Genomic DNA, 21,991 nt, shown 5'->3' with positions numbered 1-21,991 from the left:
TTACTTTTTCAGAGAAATGAGTCTAAAGCAAAGAAAGGAACATGACTGAGGCCCTAATATCAATCAGGTATTTTAATATACATCACACTCACAGAATCCTAGGAACGATCCTACAATGGAGACGTTACTAACCACATTTTATAGATGACAAATCTGACACTCAGAGAAGTTACATAATTGCTCAAGGGTCTACAGCTAGCAAAACAGCACATCCAAACCTAGGCTGATTTGATGACATCTCGACCCAGCCAATGCAGATACTTGTCAGTAAGTTTATTTGGTAGGAAAACACAATGGCAAGGGTCATTATTTTATTGCAAATAATGGCCACTCTAATAATTAGTGTGGTAAATCCATGACATCTGGGGTTTATACCAGGGAGTTTGCAACAGACACTCAGTAGAGTGTCCATGAATAAGGAAGGGCCTCTAAATGGACAAGGATCAAACCTCCCACAGGGCAGGAGCCAGTCGGCCCCATACCCTAACAGTGTAGGTGCACCCTATCGTGGAAGAAAGGGAAACTGCAGGTTTATATGGGCTTTTGAACCACAGCAGGGCCTTGGGGACAGAAATGGGGAGGCAGAAGGAGCAGCTTTCTAGGTTCACCAGCCTCACTCAACAAAATTTCCCAAAGTGAATCACCAAGACACGATGATGACCTCTATAACTACTTCCCAGGTAGTCTGCTGTAGATTCAAAAGGGGCTTCATAAAATAAATACAATTCTAACAAAGAATATTAGAATGTAAAAATATTAATCAGTACTGACAAACCTTGCTAATATATGTTGGCACATTTTATTTTTTGTCTTATTTTTATTACATAGATAAGAGGTTTCTATATTGCCCAGGCTGGCCTCGAACGCCTAGCCTCGGCTGCTTATGTGCCAGGACCACAGGCCTGGGCCACTGTGGCTCCCTTTTGTCTTATTTTTAAAACTTTCCAAGAATTTTTCATACAATGGAAAAGAACTGCTTGCAAAGTAAAAGCTACTTTAGCTTCTTTTAAAAAGCAAAATATCCATGTTTTAGAGGGAAGAGAAATCATTTCTGGGGTGCTAATTACATCAGCCACTATACTAGAGCCTTTATATAAAATCTCATTTAATTTTTACAAAAACCCTGGAGAATACTATCCCTATTCTACAGATAAGGAAAACTAAGGCTAAGAAAAGATAACTAACTTCTGCTGGATTCCACAGCCAGCAGGTTCAGGATTGGTATTTAAACTCAAGTCCACCTGCCTCGTGACCCTTGGTTTTCCTCTATGCCAACATTCAGATAAACACCACTGCTGCAGTGGTTCAGGGAGGCTAAGTAACTTTTCCAACTTTACACAACTGGTGAGTGACAGAGGTTTCTCTATCTTCAGAGACTATTGTTTTCAGCATAACGTTACATTATTGCTTCTCTACCATCCCCTTAGGTAACTCCAAACTAAACCTTGTGGGTAAATGCTGATGGTAGATAGGTTGATTTTTACAAACTAAAGATAATAGAGGAAAACTATGATTGCTTGTGTCCCTATATCCAAAAAGACTGACGTTTCTTTTTTATAAGACTGCCCACTCTGCATGATAAAAAACATGATCGCTGTGATTTGTTACTTATTAACTTCAACTACTAGAAATAGGGCTCCCTAACAAGTTGTCTTGCAAATTGATATAAAAGATAATTACCAAATGTTCTGCCTTCTGAGATTCTATATTTCTACGAAGATTTTTAGAGCTTTTTCAACAAATAAAAACATTACAAAATCATGGAACACTGTACCAAAGGCAGAACCACTAAAAGAATATTTAAATCACATCCATAATTTTAAAAAATTATTTAATTTACACAAATGTAATAAAATATTCCTGAGCCACACCCATAATTCTTTTAAAATTAGGAACTCCACAAGATAGTCACAAGACATAAAACACACAATCAAGAATACAGAGATGGAAACCTAATTGTATATTGGCCCTTTCCGTGAAATCTTTTTCTGACCTATTGCTATTATTGCTCCAAATACATTTTTTAAACTTTTTAAGCCTTTGTTGATTATTTTTAATCTCTTCAATGGTGGTATATCCCTGGCCACTGAGTTTCAGAAATTGCCAGTTATGCAGTGCTGAGTCTGGTGAATAAGATGGAAAAGATCAGTTATGGCTAAGAAACAAGACAGAAATATAAGCCTACAGATTCTACAGACTCTTGGATGGAATATGGAAACAAGACACCAAAATAATTTGTGGGCTATATTACTATGTGTTTTCAGTGTGATCTGTGGCTTTGGGATAATTTTAAGCTTGAACAGTCTAAATTAATTTTGTCTTTCCTTAAAGGCAAAGAATAATTAGAAGTCTGAAATTTGCTTTTAGGATTTTTATACAAATCAGGATGTTAGAGCAAAGAAAGTTTTAGATATGCAAACCTGTGCCCATGAGTGTACAGCCCCAAAACCCCTCAAGCATTTCATCCTAAACACAATGCATGAACCGGATTCTGGGAGAGATCACAACCCCCTGAAATGTAATTAGAATCACGGACACAGAAGATAAAAGCTGCCTTGATGATGGAGCATGTCAGACCCTGGACACACAAACTGGAAAGAGAAGAAAGCAGTTTTTTCAGAGTAAATTGAAGTAGCTATTCTAATGAAATGTGAAGGTTTAGGGATAATTTTAAAAATATTAGTAGTAGGACTTTTTTTTAAAAAAAACATAATTTTACTATGAAGGATATATTTCATTCTTTCAACATATTTATTGAGAAGCAGACCTGACCTGTGCACTGTAGGCAAAGTGAATCAAAATGCAATTACTATTTGGGTCATGGTAACCCTTGTTAGTTGATTCACTTTGTTTTTGTGGTTAATATAAGCTTCTGAAACAAACAACTACCCTGTTACCAGATTCAGTTACTGGTTTTTATCTTATACTTTTGGGTTTAGGGAATTACTCAAGTTTATGCCTATTTTCAGTTCATGCCTCTCATAAGCAAAATCTGCAAACACACAGCTGCTGTGATAGTCTGACAGAGATCCATTCCACAGACCTCTGACTGCCACCAAGAACCAGTGCTAATGCAAAAGGAACCTCGCTGAAGAAAGCTGTGTTTTCTTAATAATAACAGTTGTATAAACATAAGGTCTTCTCAGTTAAAGGGAAACCAACATCAAAAAGCAGTACAACATAGAACCCTAAACCCCTCTTTCTTTGAAGAAACCCGTTTGAAGCGAGGTGTTTCTAGTTATGGGTGAATGAAATGAGAATTCAGTTGCAACAAACGGACATCCAGTTCTACGAAGGACTAATTAAATCCATCTGAGAAGCTGCATCTCAAACCGCCTCACACATTTCAAAGGAAAGCACTCCTCTGCCTTTTGCTAAGACATCAAAACACTCAGTCACAGCTGACGCATACAGAGGCTCTACAACAATGTTATTTTTATGGACTACAAAGCTCCACAAAAGTAATGTTAAGAGTTTGCACTATTTCATGACTAAAAATTCAGAGTTAAGGCAGAACATTTCTACGTATCACTATCTGAAATTTCTTTCCAGCCTCCAACTAGTTTTGTAGATCTTCTACCTGATCTCAAAACAAAAACAAAACAGATCCACCAGTCTTTAATGTGTTTCATATACTTGCTAAGTAGAACTGGTTAAAAAAGTAATCAAAGAATTAGTCCTAGTTGCACCATTAACTTTTTTTCCTTATAAACAAAACCAGGATTTTGATGTTCAATTAAGGCTCTTGAGTAGGCAGGGTGCGGTGACTCATGCCTGTAATCCCAACACTTTGGGAGCCCAAGGTGTACAGATCATGAAATCAAGAGTTCAAGACCAGCCTGACCAACATGGTGAAACCACATCTCTTCTAAAAATACAAAAATTAGCCAGGCGTGGTGGCGGGCACCTGTAAACCCAGCTACTAGGGAGGCTGAGGCAGGAGAATCGCTTGAACCTGGGAGGCAGAGGTTGCAGTGCGCTGAGATCGTGCCATTGCAATCCAGCCTGGGTGACAGAGCGTGACTCCATCTCAAAAAAACAAAACAACAAAAAAAGACTCTTCAGTAGTTAATAAAAGCCAGCAGAAGAAGCTGCTGAAAACTTTTAAAACTTGGTACAAAAATACTCCATTTAACAGCCATTTTTTGGCCTTTAAAGTGGTAGAAGAAAGTTATATTCAGAATTTGGGATATTATCCCAACAGGATAATGTGGTGTTAGTGTCTATCCTCCCAGGATTTTCTGCCTGTCATTGGTTATGGTGAGCTCATATAATCATATTGAGCAATCGTGTTTTTTTCTTAAAGAACGCTATTAAATGTGACACAATCCATAAGCAGGAGAAATTCAATTCTTCAACATTTTGTTTTCAACATACATAGAGAGACATACAACTAACACCATCCAGATGGTTGCTAACATTCAGAGTTTCTTCCCATGGCAGAAGACCTTAGTAAAAAGAGAAGCAGGAGCCGTCAGGAGGCCCCAGGCTTCTGGCTTCTCTCTTTACTTACCAAGTAACCTTGGGTGAGTCACTTGACCTTCCCTGGGTGAGTCACTCTTCCCTGGGTGAGTCACTCAACCTTCTCATCCCCTCTTGCTGTTAAGTGAGGAGTTGCCCTAGGACAGCCAAATTCCTGTAAGTTTTGAAAGTCTGTGACTTTTTTCTCCAAATGTGAATTCATTAAAACGCTACATGGATTCTGTTTGGAATCCCACTTATCAGTTATTCACACAATGGAAACATGGTAACTTACCACCTCTCTGCTACCTCCTCTGCCCCAAGGAAATTTCAGGCATTCCATGACAGTTTGGTAAATTAACTCCAATTCAAAAGTTTTCAGGTCACAGGAAATTTTATAGAAGAGAATAAATTTCTGGAAATTAACACACTGCTACATTACTGACAGAGAAAAAACTGTGAAGAATAAGGCAGATTTTGTTGACCCTTCAATTTTAAAAAGAGTAAAAAATGCCTATGCTTTGATATTTGAAATCATATTTCCTAGGTGCTAAATTTATAAATAAAATCATTGTTTTCTTTAATCACAACAAATTAAACTAGCAAACACATTGACTGAATTTTGATATCCCATTATGTAACTAGTTTTTTAAGGTGTATGAAAGGCAATTGTCAACGCAATTTGCCTGTATTTTTTGGAGACAACATTCTAATTTATTAAAGAGTTTCCATGACCACTAGGGAAGCAGTTTTTTGAACTCCTTCCTTCTCGCTTCACTGTTCTCTTTCTTCCTTCCTTCCTTCCCCCCCCCCAGCTCCTCTACCCTGCCCCCAATGAATATTTCCTGAGAAGTACAAGAAGTGTGACAGTGAACAAGACTAGGTCCTTGCCTTTACAAAGCTCCTATTTTAGTGTGAAGAGGCTGAAATTAAACAAGTGGACAAAGAAATAAACACGAGAACTCAAGTGCATGATAAGCACAATGATGGAAATGAACACCATGATACGACAGCAAGTGACTAAGGGGTCACTTAAGAGACCAAAAGCTAATTCTGCTTCCAAATATAAAAACACAGAAGACAAAACAAACAGTAACAATAACCCAAAAAACCTCTCATTCGAATTCATGACTAAAAGAATTTGATTAGATATCAAATATGAGTTTACTGAAAATATGTTAATGTATTTATTTATGAAAGTGATCTAAATATGTATTCTATTAATTCTCACAAGATACCAATTTGAACACAATTTAGACTTTTGAAAAACCTGTTGATCAATAGTATTCCCTAGAACATACTTTATAAACTGCTCCTATAAAAGCTGGCTAGATAATGAATAACGTCACAATAAAATCAAAACCCATAGTTTAAAGGCCCTTCAGGATCTGCCCATCTCCACCTCCCTCACTGGCACCTCTCCGCCTAGCCTCCCTGTGTCCTGGCCTCCTGGACATGCAGAGCTGCCTTGCGCTATCTGACCACATGGATTGATACCCCATCAACTCCTGCTCCACGACTTCAAATGGAAGCTTGGTTAGCCTAGCCCTTCTGTTGTGTTTAAGTCAATTCTTGCTCCCAGCCTCAACAACATTCCACGTACTTCCAATTTCTAATGCCATAATCAACTCCTCCCAGTCTCACCTCACCTCTTCCCCCACAGCAGCCATCACAGGTGAATAAGTCACCAACTCTCCCTTCATCTCCACCCGCTCCTTTGTCCTTTCATATAAAAATGGAACAGAGGCTGGGTGTGGTGGTTCATAAGGTCAAGAGATCAAGACTATCCTGGCCAACATGGTGAAACTCCATCTCTACTAAAAATACAAAAATTAGCTGGGCGTGGTGGCGTGCGCCTGTAGTCCCAGCTCCTTGGGAGGCTGAGGCAGGAGAATCACTTGAACTCGGGAGGTGGAGGTTGCAGTGAGCCAAGATCGTGCCACTGCACTCCAGCCTGGGTGACAGAGCAAGATTCCATTTCAAAAAAAAAAAAAAAAAAAAAAGCACAGAGGCCCTTCTCCTAGTTCTTCTTTTTCTCCTTATTCTTTAGTCATCAAAAATTCCCTTCTTCTGGCACCTGTTATCAGCACTTAAGAATTTATTAAACCTTTAAAAAGTCAATCCCCTCAACACCATGGCCCACTCTTAACGACCATGCCTTTAGAAGAAGAGTCATTCATTCCACTTGTCCGCATATCTCAATGTCTGAACTCACCACAATTTCATTTCTGGCCCCATTACAACACTGAAATTGTTCTCAATTATTTTCACTAAATCCAATGGATAAATCTCAGCCTTAGTTGTTTTTTTTGTTTTAACATGACTTCTTATATTCACTGGCATCATTGACCTCATCTTCTTAAAACAGCCTCTTCCTTTAAATTCTGAAACAACACAACTTCTTGGGTTTTCTGACACAGTCTCTTTCATTGCTCCTCTTCAGTATCCTTTGCTGATTCTTCTTCCTCTGCCCATCCTTTAAATCTTTAGCGTACCTCAAGGTTTCATCTTTCTTGGTCCTCTTCCCTCTTCTACTTTCTCCTCAATTCAACCCCGTGTTCAACTGCCATTTATACTACTGGAGACCAAATCTCCCCCAAACTCTCTCCTGGGCCACAGAACCTCACATGCAATGACCCAGGAAACATCTCCACTTGTGTATCTCACAGATCCCTTCAAAATTATGTCTGAAATTGTCTTCCTATTTCTCTAGACGTAACCTCTCTATGCTTCAATTTCCTTATACTTAAAAATAGGACTAATAATAGTACTTATGCTTTATAGGATTGGAATAGAAATGAAAGTAGATTGTACATGTTGACTACAATTGTTGTTAAATAACATATTGCATGTGGATCACTTAGAACAGTGCTTGACACATATTAAATATGCAATATATATTAGCTAATATTATTACTGCTCAATAAATGCACGGTTAATTCTACATCTTAAATCTCGTCCATGTTGATCCATTTTTTCTCCAAAATACTTGCCGCTGAGGCTCACAGCACCCACCTGCATGACTGCTTCTAGCAGGCCCTCTTCCTCCAGTCTTGCCTCTCCAAACCTATTCTCCATCATGAAGCAGAGTGATCTCCCAAACAGGCAACTCTGTCCGACTCCCTGCAGGCAAGCCTTCTGTGGCTCTCCACTGCACTCCAGACACATCCAGACCAGGTTCAGGGCTGGCACTTTCACATGGCCGGGTCCCAGCTGCTTCCCCTGGGGCCTGCCCCTCCCATCTCACCACTCGTTTCCCCTTCCCTGCCTGCCACCAGGTCCCACACTTCAAGCTTTCTGTGCTGCAGTCATACACAACTTCTCTCTTGCTTCAGACACAAATAACTTTCTTAGTTCTCTTTCTACTTTTTTTTGGTGTGTGTGTGTTTTTCTTTAACTTCTATTTTACATTCAGGGATACATGTGCAGGTTTGTTACACAGGTACACTTGTGTTATGAGGGTTTCTTGTACAGATTATTTCATCACCTAGGTATTAAGCCTAGTATCCATTATTTTTCCTGATCTTCTCCCTCCACCCTTTGGTAGGCGCCAGTGTGTTGTTCCCTTGTGTCCATGTGTTCTTGTTATTTAGCTCCCACTTATAAGTGTGAACATGAGGCATTTTGTTTTCTGTTCCTGCATTAGTTTCCTAAGGATAATGACTTCCAGCTCCATCCATGTCCCTACAAAGGACACGATCTCGTTCTTTATAGCTGTATCTACTTTTTATGTAGGCCTTCAAACTCTGACTCCTTCCCCTACCCTCCCCCAAACCTCCTGTGTAGGTCTCAGCCTGGCCAGTATTTCCTTCCTAAGCCTCCCCTAACCACCTCCGTGTTCAGTTCGGGGCCTCCGCTACATACATGCTCACCACAGCACCTGCCCTCCCTGTTACCACTCAATTTTCCTCCTTCACTGACACAGCCTTCATCCCTGTCCCCCTCAACATATGACACTGTGAGAAGTCAGATGTATCATCTCTTTTGATTACCACTGGTTCTCCAGGACCTATGTCATAAAAGGTACTCAATAAACAGCTGTTATATTACAACTAAAATGATCAATGCATGCTGCTATAAATATGTCAAAATTCATCTACTAGCTGAGTCACTCAGCCAAGGCATTTTAACAGATGGCTCCACTGTTCATTCTATTTATAAACAACTTTGAGGGGTCAAAATATCATACCAAAGTGAATTTTAAAACTTTTTAATTATTTTTAGTTTTTAAAACGGAGTTTCACTCTTGTCACCCAGGCTGGAGTCCAATGTTGCAATCTTGGCTCACTGCAACCTCCACCTCCCAGGTTCAAGCGATTCTCCGCCTCAGCCTCCCAAGTAGCTGGGACTACAGGTGACCACCACCACACCTGGCTAATTTTTGCATCTTTAGTAGAGACGGGGTTTCACCATGTTGGCCAGGTTGGTCTCCAACTCCTGATCTCAGGTGATCTGCCCACCTCAGCCTCCCAAAGTGCTGGGATTATAGGCGTGAGCCATTGCGCCTGGTCTTAAAACTTTATTTTTTAAATTTGTGAGTTTTACATTTTTTGTTTGTTTTGAGATGGGGTCTCACTCTGTTGCCCAGGCTAAAGTGCGGTGGCACGATCACAGCTCACTGCAGCCTTGACCTCCCAGGCTCACTTGATCCTCCCACCTTAGCCTCCTGAGTAGCTGGGACCACAGACATGTGCCACCATGCCTGGCTAATTTTTTTTTGTAGAGACAGGGTCTCACTATGTTGCCCAGGCTGGTCTCCAACTCCTGGGCTCAAGCAATCCTCCTGCCTCAGCCTCTTAAACTGTTGGGCTTATAGGCATGAGCCACTGTACCCAGCCAACTTTAATTTACTTTTTGTTGTTGCAGAAACCTGACCAGCACCCGTAACAGGCTCCTTGACTACTATAAATATTTTATAAAGATTTATAAAACTGAACTGAACTAAAGGTGACTATCTGGTATCAACGCTGAAAATAAAATAATTTTATTTATTCTAAATAAAATTCTTCAGAAAGTGAATCCAGGGCTAATGTTAAAAATCACTTGAAGTCTTAATTACAGTATTTGCCAACTGTAATATAACAACCAATACCATTCAGTGTTTTTCATTGCCAAAGTAACTGAATTTTATATATTTTTGTTCTTCACTTAGCACCATAACAAGTTACTTGGCCCTTGAGCACAACATGACTGAGTCATTCAAGAGGGTACAGGTGCAGCTGTGCACCCAATCAGACAAGCAATTTTCCAGAGTACACGGGCAGGATCTTCACATTTTCGTGAAAATTTAGTCCTATGTTTCAAAAGTAGAGTGCGATACCCACTGAACAAGCCTGCATTTAAAAAGTAAACAGATCAAGCGGTGCAAGGTTACTCTTCAGACTTGATTTCTCTACAACCTTGTTTATCCAACCCCCTCCCATCAGATGTCAAGCTGATTTGGATGAATTTGCCTTGAAAGGATATTCTTTAGCTTGGGATAAGGAGTCACATTGGTACGTCAGGTTACTTTTGGATGTTCTTGCTTAAACCAAGAGTAAGGAAAAACATACTGTTCTCTATGCCTTGTGATGTCTTAGGACAAGTGAAATTACTACGAGCTCTGGAACCCTAAGCAAAACTTTTGGAGTGAACTACCTTTACACTGCCTTTTGCTATTGGGAAACACATCTCTCCAACTATTCTACATTCACAGTAATCTCTCTGGGTAGTTCATACACCTACAGAAGGGGAAACAGGAGGCTGTGGAGGAACTGCTCGGACTCAGCTTCCTTACTCTGACCTATGTTACTGCTCTTTCTTTGCTTTTTCCAATTTCTTAATTCAGATTAGATTAACCTGTAACCAGAGCCTATTAAGTGATCTCCAGCAACTGTCTCCGAGTTGGAAGTGCTAGCCAAAGAATTTCAGTGATTGCGTTTTGTGTACTTACACCTGTGGGACCAGCACTCTCCATTTAATGAGCCAGCTGCTTGTCTGATTGCTTCCCTGGATGGCCAAGTCACTGCAGAAGTTTCTTGAAAGGTAATTAAGGCTCCATTATTTCAACACTGCTCCATCTTACAGACCCTTCCACTGCACAATTTTGAAATGTTTTTTTAAAAAAATAGGTAATACACATGTAGGGTTCAAAATTCAAAAAACACTAAAAAGATATGATCTAAGAGATGTATCCTTCTCACTTGTTATGGAGTCAGCCCTGCAGCTCCCCAACTCACAGGCAACCATGGGTCCCAGTTTCTTGTGGCTCCTTCCAAAGATATTCTGTGGATATCACAAGCACAAACACACACATTCTTTTTTATGCCAATGAATGTCGTTTGCCTCTGTCACTTGATAAAGCAGCACACAGAGCTGGGCGCGGTGGCTCACACCTGTAATCCCAGCACCTTGGGAAGCCGAGGCAGGTGGATCACGAGGTCAGGAGATGGAGACCATCCTGGCTAACACAGTGAAACCACGTCTGTATTAAAAATACAAAAAATTAGCCGGGCATGGTGGCAGGCGTCTGTAGTCCCAGCTACTCAGGAGGCTGAGGCAGGAGAATGGCGTGAACCTGGGAGGCGGAGCTTGCAGTGAGCTGAGATCGCGCCACTGCACCCCAGCACCCCAGCACCCCAACCTGGGCTACAGAGCGAGATTCCGTCTTAAAAAAAAAAAAAAGAAATCATCACATAGAAGACACTCTCAACTTTTTAAAGGCTGCACAGTATTTCAATGTCATGAATGTATCATATTTATTTAACTATTCCAGTCTGACAGGCAGTTTGATACCATGTTACACTGGTACAGTAAGTTACTTTTAGACATTCTTCCTTAAACCAATAGCAGGGAGAAACATACTATTCTTTAAAATAGTCCTGTGATGTTTTAGGACAAATGAAATTACTACGAACTCTGGAACCCTAAGCAAAACTTTTGGAGTCAGCTACCTTTTCACTACCTTTTGCTAGTTCTTTCCAGTCTTCTGCTGTAACAAATAATACTAACATGACTATTCTTGCACATCTCCTACATGTGGACATAACACACAGTATAAATTCATTTTGTCAAATTGCAAGTTGTTATATCAATTTATACTCCCACCAGCGTTTGAGAGCTTACGTTTCTACAATCATAGGAAGAGGCCAGGTGCAGTGGCTCATGCCTATAATTGCAGCACTTTGGAAGGCCAAGGCAGGTGGATTGTTTCAGCCCAGGAGTTCGAGACCAGCCTGGGCAACATAGTGAAACGCTGTCTCTACAAAAAATACAAAAAGGAGCTGGGCATGCTGACTGTTCAGGCTATACAGCTATTCGGGAGCCTGAGGTGGGAGGATCACTGGAGCCTAGGAGGCCGATGTTGCAGTCAGCCGTGATCATGCCACTGCACTCCGGCCTGGGCAACAGAGCAAGACCTGGTCTCAAAAAAAATAAATAAATAAAATCAAAACAAAACGGAATTAACACATTTTTCATTTTTGCCAAAATGTGCATGGAAAATCGTATCTCATCGTGATTTTCACTTGAATGTGTGTGTGGCTTTTAGCACTTTTTATCATATGTGCAGCAGCCACATGTCCTTTGCTATAAACTGTCTCTGAGTATTTTTTTACCAGGGCTTTTGTTCATTTTCATATTGATTTGTAAGAATTCTGTATATATGAAGGGCATCCCTTATTTTGTGACTAAAATGAATTGCAAATTTTCTCTCTGGTTTTTCGGCTTACCTGTTGGCTTCACTTACGACAGTTTTACATTCTTTGCAGAAAATTTTTACATTTTTAAGCATTATCTTGACTTATTATCCTAATAATTTTTCAAATGGAAAAATAATTTTATCAAGGAAAAAGTTCTTGCCAATGTGAAAGAATTTCTATGTTTATGCATTATGTTTTAATTTTAAAAAACTATTGACAGAAAATAAGGTATTTTCCTCAAATAGAATATCTTTTGCTGCTTTGTTCAGTATACTTTTTAAAGGTAGAGGGGTAGAAAGACTAAGTGAAAAAATTACCTAAGAAGAGAAGTAGTTTAATGATCATAACATTTAATTCTGGCAAAAGACAAATTAATGAAAAATAAAAAATAAATATAAAATATGACTTCAAAAAACTTACCTCAATTTTCTATCATTTGTCATGTACTGTAAGTCAGTTTTCTAAATAGAATTATAGTCCTTTATTATAAACCCCTAATGGTACTGTAGTATTCTCTTTAAAATGCTCAGGGAAAAAAAGGTTCTTTTTCTGTCTGCCTTCTCTGTATTTAAGCCATAGGTAATTTTTAAACTAAAAGCCTATAATAGGCTTAAATGTAATAGTTAACTCACCTTGTTTACTGATGTCCTTTTCATGTTCAAGATTAAAAGCCTATCCTAAAAACTGACAATAGAGGCAAAAGAATAGATATAATAATGTTCTATTTTTTGAACAAAGGATGTTCCAAAATTAACTCTTTAAAAGAACCACGATTCTTATCATGTGCCTATAAAAATTCCAGTAACTTCATAATTTAGTATTATGCTCTATTCATAGAATAAAAGTAAAAGAGATTATGATGTAAAATGCATGTATAAATTCTTAATGAAGATACATTACAGATTCTTTATATTACTATTTGAGAACACAAGTTATTTTGTGCAGAAGATTCTTGGTATATTCTAAGTTCATCGAATTTTTCATTTTTATGAAAACGTTACACAAAAACATTTAAACAGATTTACTTAAAATTGAATTTTTGGCCAGGCACAGTGGTTCACGCCTGTAATCCCAAAACTTTGGGAGGCTGAAGCAGGCAGATCACCTGAGGTGAGGAGTTCGAGATCAGCCTGGCCAACAGGGTGAAACCCCATCTCTACTTAAACTACAAAAATTAACCAGGCGTGGTGGCACGTGCCTGTAATCCCAGCTACTCAGGAAGCTGAGCCATGAGAATAACTTGAACGTGGGAGGTGGAAGTTGCAGGGAGCCAAGATTGTGCCTCTGCACTCCTGCCTGGGCAACAGAGTGAGCTCTGTCTCAAAAAAAAAAAAAAAAAAAAAAAAAAAAAAAAAAAATCAAACTTTCAAAGTGCTCTTTAAATATTAAAATAAACTATGGTGGAATGTTTTGTTAGTCAAGAAATCCAGAACAAAACATATGGTGGTAGAACAAAGGAAAAAGGGTGAGTTATAGCAGAGAAGGAAAACGTCAAACAATGAGTATATAATTATTTCTTATTATGCATCCATATGTGGTTATTATTTTTTATTCTTAGTTCATCACCATATTCTTTCTTTGAGGAGAAAAATATAGGGTGGTAATTTCAATGATATGAATACTACAAAACAATTCCCTCCCTCCACCTCAGGCATCTAAGATGAAACAATTTTGCATCAACCAAAACAAACATTATAAAGAAAACAAAATGAAAGCACAAACTCTCTTGTACACAAAAGCTTATCTATCTCAAATCTTTATTTTTTTTTTCGACACGGGGTCCAGGATTTCACTCTCACCCAGGCTAGAGTGCAGTGGTGCAATCATGGCTCACTGCAGCCTCAATCTCCCAGGCTCAAAGCATCTTCCCCCTTGGGCCTCCTGAGTACCTGAGGCTACAGGCATGTATCACCACGACCGGCTAATCATACAAAATTTTTTTTGTTGCCAGGGCTGGTCTAGACCTCCTGGGCTCAAGTGATCCTCCCGCCTTAGCCTCTCAATGTGCTGGGATTACAGGCGTGAGCCACGCACCCAGTCTCAAATCTTATATTGCTCTCAAAAAATATTGCTTGGATAAAACTTGAAATCATAGGCTGGGCACGGTGGCTCATGCCTGTAATCCCAGCACTTTTGAGAGGCCAAGGTGGGCAGATGGCTTGAACCCAGGAGTTCAAGACCAGCCTAGGCAACATGGCGAAAACCCTGTCACTACAAAAAATATAAAAATTAGCCAGACATGGTAGCATGCCCCTGTAGTCTCAGCTACTTGGGGGACTGAGGTGCTCTCCCCCATGCTACCACATTCTAATGTTTTTCCTCATTTATTTATACAATAATTTTGAGGCAAGTTCTGGCTTATATATAGTAAAAAATATGTTCTAAGCTGTGACTCATCAGTCATCTCCCCCAAGAGGAACTTCTTTCATCTTCCCCCAGATCCTTCCCTTCCCCCAAGCAGTTGAGTGCCTTTCTTTCTCATAGATTTAACTGGTTGATGACACCTCTGTTAATGCATTTATTACATTATTTTAATTACTTCCAACTCTGCCTTCCCTTATAAGTACAGATTGTTTACATGGATATCTCCAAGGCCAACTGCCTTTAATTTATTTTTTTCCCTGACAAAATATTATATGTTGAATTAGCGATTTTTCATTGCTTGCTTGGAATATGTTCTAGAAGTAAAAATAGTAGACCAAAGAATATGAATGTTTCTAAAGGTCTCTGATAAATGTTATCATATATACCCATTTAATTCATCTTTAAATTACTGACATGTAGGCCAACAACTATTGTTTGATATTGATACAATGATAGAGACAGGAGGCAGAGAAATTCCAGGCAGACAGGTGTGGGTCCCTGGTGAAGTTTCACCCTCAAGCTGAAAAGCCTGAGACCGCGGCCCAAAGTGAGAACTTCTCTCCCTGTTTTCCAGCTCAAATGTTGCCTTTTCCTAAACTACCCATGGCCCCACCCCGCCTCATCCTGTGCCTATAAAGACCCCAGACTCAATCAGCAGAGAGGAGAAGCAGCTGAATGTTGGAGAGAAGGGACTTGACTTCAGAGGGACAGCTTGATGGAGTAACTTCGGAGAAAATCCAGCCGGACTTCAGGGGAAGATCACCTACCCCTCCTCTGTCCCCTTTTCAGCTCCCCTCTCTTCCCACTGAGAGCCACTTTCATCGGCAATAAAATCATTCCTGCATTTACCATCCTTCAATTAGTTCGTGTGACCTCATTTTTCCTGGACACCAGACAAGAGCTCAGGAGCCATGTGTGTGGATACAAAAGGCTGTTACACTGGCCCTTTGCCCTCGCTGGTGGAGGGCAGCCGCAGGCCAACTGAGCTGTTAACACTTAAGCCGCCTGTGGAGAGCAGAGCTAAAAGAGCACTGTAACATGCCCTCTGGGGCTTTGGGAGTCACAGGCACCCCTCCTGGATGCTGCCATGGGGCCTGCACAGAGTTCGATCCTGCTGGCGCCCAAAAGCACTTGCTCTGGTTCCTGCACCCACTCACCTGTGCACTCCCTCCTATGAGGTGTGGAAGGCAACAGGTGCAAATGAGTGGAGTTTGATCCCACTGGCGCCAAAACGGCTGGTCAGTTCCAGTGCTCCTGCACTACAGTTCCCGCCTCCTTCGCTCGTGTGCTCCCTCCCACAAGGAGTTGAGAGCTATAGGCTGATTAAAGGAGGCACCCCGTCGCAAAGCGGTCCCGCAAAGGGGTCAGGGAAATATCTTGCTTCAATATTATTTGAAAGGTAAGATATATTCACCATAGTAATAAAGAAATACATAAATACTTATATAAATATTCAAGATTAAATACTCCTGATACAACAGAGCCAAGGTTCTGAATAACCCAGATATTTAACCATTTGAGGAAATGCCATCCTGTTTTCCAAAGCAGCTGCACCCTTTTACGTTCCCACCAATAGCATTTGAAGGTTTCAATTTCTCCACCTCTTTGCCAACACTTGTTGTTTTTTTTTTTTTTTTTTTTTTTTTTGAGACGGAGTCTCGCTCTGTCGCCCAGGCTGGAGTGCAGTGGGGCGATCTCGGCTCACTGCAAGCTCCACCTCCTGGGTTCATGCCATTCTCCTGCCTCAGCCTCCCAAGGAGCTGGGACTACAGGCGCCCACCACCATGCCCCAGCTAATTTTGTTTTTGTATTTTTAGTAGAGACGGGGTTTCACTGTGTTAGCCAAGACAGTCTCCATCTCCTGACCTCGTGATCCGCCTGCCTCAGCCTCCCAAAGTGCTGGGATTACAGGCGTGAGCCACCGCACCTGGCCTGCCAACACTTGTTATTACCTGACTTTTTAAAGTAGAGCTATGTAGTGGGTACAAAGGACAATCTCACTGTGGTTTTGATTTGCATCTGGATCCCTCCATGCCTTATGATGCAGAACATCTCTATATGTGCTTACCGGCAATTGCATATATTCTTTGGAGAAACGTCTATTCAGATCTTTTGCCTATTTTTAGAGTGGGCTGTTTTTTATTGTTAAGTTGTAAGTGTTCTTTATGTATTTTAAACACAAGTGCTTTACTGAAAATTTCATTTGCAAATATTTTTTCCCATTCTGTGGTTTGTCTTCAATTTCCTGTTAGTGTCCTTTGAAGCAAACATTTTAATCTTGATGTTGAACAATTCATCTATTTTTAAAGATGTTTTGCCTCTTATATTTAGGTCTTCAATCCATTTTGGATTAATTTTTGTATACTAATCAATATGAGGTAGGGGTTCTACTTCATTCCTTTACATGTGAACCCAGGTGTTTCGACACCATTTGTTGAAGAGATTATTCTTTTTACCATTGAATTATTTTGGCACCTTTGTCAAAGATCAATTGACCATACATTTTTGGGCTTATTTCTGGATTCTCAATTCTATTCTGTTGATTTATATGACAATCATTTTGCAAGTACTACACTGTATTTGATTACAAGGCTGTTTGTAGTAAGTTCTGAAAGATGGAAATATGAGTTATCCAATTCTGGATTTTTGTGGGTTTGTTTGGTTGGTTGGTTTTGAGACAGAGTTTTGCTCTGTATCCCAGGCTGGAGTGCAGTGGTGTGATCAGAGCTCACTGCAACCTCCACCTCCTGGGCTCAAGCTATCCTCCAACCCCAGTCTTCTAGGTAGCTGGGACTAGAGGCACATGCTACCACCATCAGCTAAAAAAAACTTTTTTGTAGAGATGGGGGCCTCACTATATTTCTCAGGCTGGTCTTGAACTCTTGGGCTCAAGTCATCTTCCTGCCTTGGCCTCCCAAAGTGCTGGGATTACAGGTCTGAGCCAATGTGACTGGCGTGTTTTTTTGTTTTTTCGTGTGTGTGTGTGTGTGTGTGTGTGTGTTTAGATTACTTTGGCTATTCTGGGTCCCTTAAGTTTCCATATTTTCCAAATTTTAGGATCAGCTTGTTAATTTCTGATAAAAATACAGCTTGGACTTCGGCAGGAATTGTGTTGCATCTTTAGACTAATTTGGGAATTACATGATTTGGGTGTGTCCCCACCCAAATTGCATCTTGAATTGTAGCTCCCATAATTCCCACGTGTGTGGGAAGGACCCAGTGGGAGGAAATTGAATCACGGGGGTGGGTCTTCCCCGTGTGGTTCCTGTGACAGTGAAAAAGTCTCAGGAGGTCTGATGGTTTTATAAAGGGGAGTTCCCCTGCAAGAGCTCTCTCTTGCCTGCTGCCATGTATGATGTCCCTCTGCTCTTCCTTCATCTTCTGCCATGATTATGAGGCCTCCCCAGCCATATGGAACTGTGAGTTCATTAAAGCTCTTTCATTTATAAACTACCCAGTCTTGGATATGTCTTCATTAGCAGCGTGAGAACAGACTAACACAGGGAAGCAGTGCCATCTTAAGTTTTTCAATTCACAAATATTAGAAACTTTCCATTTATTTGGATCTTCCTTAATTTCTCTTTTCAATGGTTTGTTTCACAATACAAGTTTTATACTTCTTTTGTTAAATTTACTCACCTGGACCCACTAACATCAGTGTCAGCACACACAACCCCGGGGCCCAAGGACAGACATACTCAGCTCACCACTGCCACCATTAGTCCCAAAGACGGGCCCATGTGGCATCCTTGTCCCCAGAAAACCTCATTACAGCCTCTACTAATAACAGTACCCTAAGCCACTAAAGAAATCACAGATACCACCGATACTGTTTACAGCCAAAGAAATCATACAGTGACTACACTATACAGTGACTACCACATGCACCCAGAATCAAAGCCAAAGGGTCCTACCCAACCAACAGCATGGATACATCTTCAGGAAAAAGTCTTCCCCTATGAAAGCAAATTCTAAAATTGGAAGAAGCGAATATTACCCTACATGTTCAAATATCAACGTAAGGACACAGGAAACATGAAAAAGCAAGGGAATATGATACCTCCAAAGGAATACAATAATTCTGCAGCAACAGATCCCATCCAAAAGAAATTCACATTCCAGAAAAATAACTAAAAATTTTGATACTAAAAATAATGAGACACAAGAGTGATCTGAAAAACAACACAAAAAAATCAGAAAGACAATTAAGGATATAAATGAGAAATTTACCAAAAAGATGGGTATCATAAAAAAGAATCAGACACATTCTGGAATGAAGAATTCACTGAATGAAATGCAAAATGCATTCAAAAGCTTCAACAGACTAGATCAAGCAGAAGAAAGAATCTCAAAGCATGAAGTCTTTTGAAATAATGCAGTCAGACAAAAAATGTTTAAGTAATTTTAAAACATAAAGAAAGCTTTCATGATATATGGGACACAATAAAGTAACCAAAAATCAAGATTATCAGTATCCCAAAAGGCAAAGAAATAATGAAAGGATTTGAAACTCTATTTAAGGACATAATAACTGAAAACTCCCCAAGTCTAGTGAGAGATACAGACATCCAGATACAGAAGGTCCAGAAATCCTCAACCAGATTCAATGCAAAACAGTATCTCTTCCATAATACATTATAGTCAAACTATCTAAAGCCAAATACAGAGTTTTAAAAACTGTAAGAGAAAAGTATCTAGTCATCTATAAAGGAAGTCCCATCAGACTAACAGTCGACATCTTAGCAGAAACCTCATATACCAGGAGAGAATGGAATCGTATTTTCAAAGGGCTGAAAGAAAAACACTGCCACGCAGTGGTACTATACCCAGTAATAATATCCTTCATTAATGAAGGAGAAATAAAGTCTTTCCCAGACAAGCAAACGCTGAATTTGACCAGTGGAATGCATTACCACTATATCCGCCCTGTAAGAAATGTTCAAGGGAGTCCTAAACGTGGAAGCAAAAGGACAATATACACCATCATGAAAACACGTACAAGTATAAAACCTACTGGTAAGGCAAACACACAAATGAGGAACAGAAAAGACTCAAATGTTGCCACTGAAGGAAAACACCAACCACAAAGATAAACAATATAAAATAGGAAGGAACAAGGAACATATAAAACAAACAGAAAGCAATTAATGATATGACAGGAACAAAACCTCATATATCAATAATAACCCTGAATGTAAATGGATTAAATGCTCCACTTAAAAGATGGAAGCTGGCGGCCAGGCGCAGTGGCTCACCCCTGTAATCCCAACACTTTGGGAGGCTGAGGCAGGTGGATCACAAGGTCAGGAGATTGAGACCATCCTGGCTAACACGGTGAAACCCCGTCTCTACTAAAAATATAAAAAATTAGTGGGGTGTGGTGGCAGGAGCCTGTAGTCCCAGCTACTCGAGAGGCTGACGCAGGAGAATGGCGTGAACCTGGGAGGTAGAGCTTGCAGTGAGCTTAGATCACGCCACTGCACTCCAGCCTGGGTGACAGAGCGAGACTCTGTCTCAAAAAAAAATAAAATAAAATAAAATAAAAAGATGGAGGCTGGCTGACTGAATAAACATATGACCCAAATATATGCTGCCTGCAAGAAACACACTTCACCCTTAGAGACATAAATAGTCTGAAAGTAAAGGGATGGAAAAAATTGTTCCATCCAAATGGAAACCAAAAATAAGCAGGAGTAGCTATACTGTTATCACATAAAACAGCTTTAAGTCAAAAACAGTAAAAAGACATTTTTCTGTTTTTGGCAAGAGGGCCGAACAGGAACAGCTCCGGTCTGTAGCTCCCTGCGAGATCAGCAGAGAAGGTGGGTGATTTCTGCATTTCCAGCTGAGGTACCCGGCTCGTCTCACTGGGACTGGTTAGACAGTGGGTGCAGCCCACAAAGGGCAAGCTGAAGCATGGTGGGGCATTGCCTCACCCAGGCAGCACAAGGGGTCGGGGAACTCCCTCCCCTAGCCAAGGGAAGCCGTGAGGGACTGTGCCATGAGGGAGGGGCAGTGCTATTCAGCCCAGATACTATGCTTTTCCCATGGTCTTCACAACCCCGCAGACCAGGAGATTCCCTTGGATGCCTACACCACCAGGGCCCTGGGTTTCAAGCACAAAACTGGGCGGCTGTTTGGGCAGACACCAAGCTAGCTGCAGTTTTTTTTTTTTTCATACCCCAGTGGTGCCTGGAACACCAGCAAAACAGAACCATTCACTCCCCTGGAAACGGGGCTAAAGCCAAGGAGCCAAGTGGTCTTGCTCAGCGGATCCCACCCCCACGGAGCCCAGCAAGCTAAGATCCACTGGCTTGAAATTCTCACTGCCAGCACAGCAGTCTGAAGTCAACCTGGCGGAGAGGGTCATCCACCATTATTGAGTCTTGAGTAGGTGGTTTTCCCCTCAGAGAATAAACAAAGCCATGGCAGCTTGGCAAAGCCGCTGTCGCCAGACTGTCTCTCTAGATTCCTCCTCTCTGGGCAAGGCATCTCTGAAAGAAAGGCAGCAGCCCCACTCAGGGGCTTCTAGATAAAACTCCTATCTCCCTGGGACAGAGTACCTGGGGGAAGGGGCAGCTGTGGGCGCAGCTTCAGCAGACTTAAGCGTTCCTGCCTGCTGGCTCTGAAGAGAGCAGCAGATCTCCTAGCACAGCACTCCAGCTCTGTTAAGGGACAGACTGCCTCCTCAAGTGGGTCCCTTACCCCAATGCCTCCTGACTGGGAGACACCTCCCCGCAGGGGTTGACAGACACATCACACAGGAGAGCTCCAGCTGGCATCTGGCAGGTGCCCCTCTGGGACGAAGCTTTCAGAGGAAGGAACAGGCAGCAATCTTTGCTGTTCTGCAGCCTCTGCTAGTGATACCCAGTCAAACAGGGTCTGGAGTGGACCTCCAGCAAACTCCAGCAGACCTACAGCAGAGGGACCTGACTGTTAGAAGGAAAACTAACAAACAGAAAGGAACAGCATCAGCATCAACATCAATAAAAAGGAGGTCCACATAAAAACCCCATCCGAAGGTCACCAACATCAAAGACAAAAGGTAGATAAATCCATAAAGATGAGGAAAAACCAGTGCATCTTCCTCCATCCCTTTATTTTTAGCCTATGTGTGTCTTTGCATGTGAGATGGGTCTCCTGAATACAGCACACTGTTGGCTCTTCACTCTATCCAATTTGCCAGTCTGTGTCTTTTACTTGGGGCATTTAGCCCATTTACACTTAAGGTTAATATTGTTATGTGTGAATTTGATCCTGTCATTATAATGCTAGCTGGTTATTTTGCCCATTAGTTGATGCAGTTTCTTCATAGTGTTGATGGACTTTACAATTTGGTATGTTTTTGCAGTGGCTGGTACCGGTTTTTCCTTTCCATATTTAGTGCTTCCTTCAGGAGCTCTTGTAAGGCAGGCCTGGTGGTAAAGGGATCAATGCAACAAGAAGGGCTAACTATCCTAAATATATATGAACCCAATACAGGAGCA

General features: G+C 40.9%; 1 protein-coding gene across 3 annotated transcripts in view; it reads right to left on the bottom strand.

Moving 5' to 3' along the window:
* The window catches only part of PCCA (propionyl-CoA carboxylase subunit alpha), a 446,563-nt gene that overhangs the window by 135,750 nt on the left and 288,822 nt on the right, over nucleotides 1–21,991 (bottom strand). The window contains exons 20-21 of one of the 3 annotated variants that reach the window (XM_063792626.1): nucleotides 10,644–10,725; nucleotides 10,399–10,536 (exon numbers count right to left, since the gene is read on the bottom strand). The exons of the other annotated variants lie outside the window; for them this stretch is intronic. Coding sequence (XP_063648696.1) covers nucleotides 10,490–10,536; nucleotides 10,644–10,725 — 129 coding nt within the window. The 3' untranslated portion in view covers nucleotides 10,399–10,489. Of the gene's footprint in view, nucleotides 1–10,398; nucleotides 10,537–10,643; nucleotides 10,726–21,991 lie in introns of those variants that run through there. 3 annotated transcript variants of the gene reach the window in all.

Source organism: Pan troglodytes, chromosome 14 (genome assembly GCF_028858775.2).
Source record: "Pan troglodytes isolate AG18354 chromosome 14, NHGRI_mPanTro3-v2.0_pri, whole genome shotgun sequence".
Classification (NCBI taxonomy): domain Eukaryota; kingdom Metazoa; phylum Chordata; class Mammalia; order Primates; family Hominidae; genus Pan; species Pan troglodytes.
Note: the sequence above shows the minus strand (reverse complement) of the source record. Positions and strands in the feature narration are given on the sequence as shown.